This window comes from Gracilinanus agilis, chromosome 4 (genome assembly GCF_016433145.1).
Source record: "Gracilinanus agilis isolate LMUSP501 chromosome 4, AgileGrace, whole genome shotgun sequence".
Taxonomy (NCBI): domain Eukaryota; kingdom Metazoa; phylum Chordata; class Mammalia; order Didelphimorphia; family Didelphidae; genus Gracilinanus; species Gracilinanus agilis.
Window position 1 is genome coordinate 407,820,574 of NC_058133.1, and position 6,000 is coordinate 407,826,573.

Genomic DNA, 6,000 nt, shown 5'->3' on the forward strand with positions numbered 1-6,000 from the left:
TAAAGAGAACTGTCACATTTACAAGAATACAAAGCATTCTTCAATGGATAAATAAAAGTATACTGAATATCAGATGAAGAAATTAAAACTCTAATCATATGAAAAAATGCTTTAAATCACTATTGATTAAAGAAATGCAAATTAAAACAACTCTGATACTACCTTCAATTTATCAGATTTTCTAATATGACCAGAAAAGAAAATGATAAATGTTGAAGGAGATGTTGGAAAATTGAGACACTAAAGCAATTTTGGTGGAATGAATACAACCATTCTAGAGAGCAAGATGGAACAATGCCCAAAAGTCCATACAAGTGCACATACCCTTTGACTCAGCAATACCATTACTGGGTCTGTATTCCAAAGAGATCAGAGCTAGGGGGAAAAGACCTACTTGTGTAAAATATTTATATTAGTTTTTTGTAATGGCAAAGAATTACAAACTAAAGGTATATTCCTCAATTGGGGAATGAACAAACAAGTTATGGTATATGGGTACCATATTATAAGAATTAATCAACAGGAGGAATTCAGAAAAACCTGGAAAGATTTATATGAATAAATACAAAGCAAAGTGAGCAAAACCAGGAAAACAATGTATACATGAACAGAAATATTGTATGATAGCCAACTGTGAAGGTCTAAACTACTCTCAGCAAAACAAAATTCCAAGAAAAGCCCAAGGGAGTTATGGTAAAAACTGCTATCCATAGCCAAAGAAGTAATGGTTAGAATCTGATTGCAGATCAAAGGACACCTTCCTTCAATTTCTTAACAATTAGTATTTCTATTGTATGGTGATATGTCATGGCATGAGATATATGGAAATATGGGAGACTAAACTATCACTCTGCAGATGATATGATGGTCTATTTAAAGAATCCTAGTGTAAATAATCAACAACTTTAACAAAGTTGCAGGATACAAAATAAACCCACATAAATCATCAGCTTTTCTATATATTTCCAACACAACTCAACAGCAGGAGTTAGAAAGAGAAAATCACCCTAGACAATATAAATATTTAGGAATCTATTTGCCAAGACAAACACAGGAATTACAAAAACACAACGACAAAACACTTTCCATAAAATTAAAACTAGATATAAACAATTGGAAAAAGCATTAATTGCTCATGGATAGGACAGGTTAACATAATAAAAATGACCATTCTACCCAAATTAATTTACTTGTTCAGTGCCATACCTATCAAACTTACCAAGAAACTTTTTTACTGAATTAGAAAAAAACTATAACAAAATTCATTTGGAAGAACAAAAGATCAAGAATATCAAGGGAAATAATGAAAAAAATGTGAAGGAAGGTGGCCTAGCAGTACCAGAGCTTAAACTGTACTATAAAGCAGTAGTCATCAAAACAATATGGTACTTGCTAAGAGACAGAAGGGAGGATCATTGGAATAGACTTGGGATAAATGGCCTCAGCAAGACAGTCTATGATAAACACAAAGAGCTCAGATTTTGGAACAAGATCCCATTATTTGACAAAAACTTCTGGGAAAATTTGAAGACAGAATGGGATAGATTAGGTTTAGAGAAACATCTTACACCCTATACCAAGTAAATTCAAAATGGGCAAATGACAAGTATAAAGAAGGAAACTATAAATTAAATGAACATAGAATAGTATACCTGACAAATCTATGGGAAAGGAAAGAATTTAAGACAAGCAAGAGATGGAGAATATTACAAAGTGTAAAATGGATAATTTTGATTATTACATTAAAAATGTTATATACAAACAAAACCAATGCAACCAAAATTAGAAGGGAAGCAACAAATTGGGAAAAATCTTAATAACAAGAACCTCTGACAAAGGGCTAATTTCTTAAATTTATAAGAAGCTAAACCAATTGTACAAAAAATCAAGCCATTCCCCAACTGATAAATGGGCAAGGGACATGAATAGGTAGTTTTTAGATAAATCAAAACTATCAATAATCACGTGAAAAAGTGTTCCATATCTCTCATAATTAAAGAAATGCAAATCAAAACAACTCTGAGGTGCCGCCTCACACTTAGCAGTTTGACTAAAATGACAGCAAAGGAAAATAATAAATGTTGGAGAGAATGTGGCAAAATTGGGAGACTAATGCATTGCTGGTGGAGTTGTGAATTGCTCCAACCTTTTGGAAGGCATTTTGGAACTATGCCCAAAGGACTTTAAAAGATTGCCTGCCCTTTGATTCAACCATACTACTGCTGGGTTTGTACCTCAAAACAATAACAAGGAGAAATATATGTACAAAAATATTTATAGCCACGCTCTTTGTGGTGGCAAAAAATTGGAAAATGAGGGGATGCCCTTCAACTGGGTAATGGCTGAACAAATTGTGGTATGTGTTGGTGATGGAATACTACTGTGCTCAAAGGAATAGTGAACTGGAAGAATTCTATGTGAACTGAAAAGACCTCCAGGAATTGATTCTGAGTGAAAGGATCAGAACTAGAACATTGTACACAGAGATTGATACTTTATGACACAATCAAACTAGCAACAATACACTGATCCAGGACTATCCAGAGGAACTTATGAGAAAGAACGGTATCCACATCCAGAAAAAGAAATGTGGGAACAAACACTTTCCACACAGAAGAAAACCATATCATCTATCACATAGTTCAATAGGGATATGATTAGGGTTTTGATGTTAAAAGATCACTCTGCTGCAAATATGAATGATATGGAAATAGGTTTTGAACAATGATACATGTAAAATCCAGTGGAATTGCTCATTGGCTATGGGAGGGGGGGAGAAAGAAGTGAAGGGAAAGAACAAACAGGTATCCATGGAAAAATATTCTAAATTAAATAAATAAATTTCAAGAAAATAGAAATATGGAAATATATATTGCATGAAAATACTAATATAACCTATGTCAGCTTTTTTGCTGCCTCGGGGAGAGTGAATATTGATGGAGGGAGAGAATCTGAATTGGAAAATGTCAGAAAACAAATGTCAAAAATTGTTTCTACATGTAATTAAAAAATAAAATATATTAAAAAATTTAAAAAGCCCACCCCAGACTAACAGAATGAGGAGAATGACATATGCAGTGGCAATGCCCTGGACCTTTAGCAAGGTAACTCATCACCCAAGACTATCTATACAAGAGTCACCACAGGAACAGCAGTCTATGCTCAGCCATCATTACTTGTCCGCATTTTATATGTCTAGTGTATCATTATATCTAGCAGAGACAGCATATCCAGCAGAGAGCAAGAGTAGCACATTGGCATTTCAGGAAGACGTCTGGTACTACATCATCTGAGGTATGAGTCACCTCTCCACCTATATCCCCCACATTAACAGAGTAGATATTTAACTTTTCAGGGATCCCTGTGAAGTCATACAATTTTATCTCCTGGATCTTTTTTCTATTTCTTTCTCTTTGCCTTTTTGAGTTATTATTACTAAATCAAGAGTTGTTTGGACTATTGTAAAACAATTCTTTTTGAAACATTGTGGGGTCTTATTCCTTGAGAGTTGTTTTCTAAATGACTAGGGAATGTTTCTTGCTTTGTATTTTTTTCTTTTTGTATCCCCCTGCAGAAGATCCTAAAATAATCAAGAAGAAAAGAGGAAACCTTCCCGAATTTGGTATGTCTGTTATGGTCCCATCTTCAGAATCACTATTCCTTTTCTTTTTCCACATGTTTTAAAGATAGAGATATTGCAGAATGGAGGAAACCTATTGCTATAGGCTTGTTCATCACTGAGCAATAAAATTTAAATGCTTAAGAACATTTAATGTTCCATGAATTCACCATGAATCTAGATTAACAGAAGAATGGTAGTGTTTAGAGAAGCTTGCAATTTATGCTGGGCAGAGGAAAATACCAAAGCTCAGTTCCAATTTATGTTCTCAAAATTAATAAAATAATTCACAGATCTAGCAGCATATTTATGTTCCTGTCTTCTTGTGTTTTTTAGTTTCTAAAGCACAGGCTAATTTAATTCTTCATCTCTTCTGAAAGGCCCAAAGTGGTCATTATTATACATCATTCTCTTTTGTCTTCTTGTTCCTTCCTTTACATTGTTATAGTAATTATATTATACATCTTTCTCTTTTGTCTTCTTGTTCCTTCCTTTACATTGTTATAGTAATTGTATATATTGTTTTGTTGTTTCTCTTGTTTCACTTAGAATTAGTTAATACTAGTCTTCCTCAAATCCTTTGTTTCTTGTGGCATAATAATATTCCATTGCATTCATGTATACCAAAATTTGCTTTAGCCATCCTTCAGATGATAAACACCTGCTTCATTTACAATTCTTTGCTCCCCCCCACATTTGCCATGTGCATGCATACACACACACACAAACTACTCTTACATATATACGTGTATGTATATTTTAGACCTTTCTCTTTAACAATGCCCAGTAAGGCAATTTCTAGATCAAAAGATATTAACATTTGGTCATTTTTTCACAAAATTACAAATTTTTTTTAGAATGGTTGAACTAGTTAGCAGCTTCACTAATGATATATTTACATTCATGTCTTTCTATGGTCCCTCTAATGTTGAATATTTATTATTTATTCCAATTTACTTGAAATTAAATGAAACTAGATTTATTATTATTTTAGTTTCTCTTATTAGTGATTAATAGATCAATCTTTCATGTGGTTTTAAATTATTTTTAAGTCTTATTTTGAGATTGGTTTGTTCATATACTTTAATCATTTGTATATTGGGGAATGGATTTTCTTTTAAAATATGTCTATATTTGTTGGGTTTTTAATCATCATAATTCATAAATATATCCCTCTTCCCTTCCCTTTATAGAGATATCTTTTAACAAAAAATTTTAGAAAGGAAAAATAGTTTTATAAAATTAATAGATGCATTCCAAGTTTGACAATATTATAGGAACTGTTCCATATACACAGTCTTCCATATCTTCATTGGAGAGGAAAAGGTAGATTCTCTCTCAAATTCATCTTCATGGCCAAGATTGGTTATTATAATGTCACAATACCGTTTGTCATTGTTGTTCTCTTCGTGTGTATTGTTGTAGTAATTGTGTTTATTATTTTTGTGACTGATTATTTCATTTTTATCAGTTCTTAAGTCTTCTCATACTTCTCTATGTTCTCCATATTCATGATTTCTTAATATGAAATAGCTTTGAGAAATATTATATTAATATGCACCAATCTATTTAGCTAATCTTTCATATATACGTATATATAGCTAATCTTTCATATATACCTATATACACACATATGTTTGTGTGTACATATATAGATGTTAATACCTTATATATTTTATATATTAGAGATAATTTATGAAAAAAACTGCTTTAATTGGTAGTTTTCCTCCTTAGCCAAGCTGCACTAATTTAATTTCTCCCCAAATTTTCAATTTCAATATATGCCATTATAGCACATGAAGAATTAATTTCAATTGGAGTTTCAGAAGCCCATGGCACTACTGATGGGCAAAAAACTACAACTACTTCTAAAACAACTCGAAAAGGTAAAGATAAAGCTGCTGAAAAGGCAGAAAAAGAGAAGGCAGCTAAAGAAAAGGTATTACCTAAAGCTGAACCTCAGGTAAGAATTATATTCACTTGAATAATTTTATGAAATGTGGATATTGACAATGCTTGATCTCCCACAGGTCAAAATTCTGGTATCACATATGCACATCCCCTATAGTTCTCATAATTCCAATTTTCAAAATACAGAAGGTAACTTTTACATGGACTGCTCATCTTTTAGCAAATTGTTTTTGCATGCCATGAGCTACTGAGAGGTAAGATAAGAGCACCAGGATAGTGAAGATAGGCCTAGTGTGATAGAAGGAAGGGTCAGTGCCAAAAAAAACCCTTTTGGATCATAGTTTTGCTTAAGGATAGACCTATTTTATGTAATTAGAATAAAAATGTTGGTTTAAGTCTTCAATATAAAATGATTCCTTCATATAATTAAATTGAAATTTTTACATGAAAAGAGGAAGTCCTCCTTGGTA

The 6,000-nt window shown here is 32.3% G+C and overlaps 1 protein-coding gene across 1 annotated transcript in view; it reads left to right on the forward strand.

The window, feature by feature from the left end:
- Positions 1–6,000, forward strand: part of ADGB (androglobin) — a 330,120-nt gene that overhangs the window by 272,208 nt on the left and 51,912 nt on the right. The window contains exons 24-26 of the mRNA XM_044675455.1: positions 3,575–3,622; positions 5,413–5,582; positions 5,650–5,719. Of these exons, the coding sequence (XP_044531390.1) occupies positions 3,575–3,622; positions 5,413–5,582; positions 5,650–5,719 (288 nt within the window). The remainder of the gene's footprint in view (positions 1–3,574; positions 3,623–5,412; positions 5,583–5,649; positions 5,720–6,000) is intronic.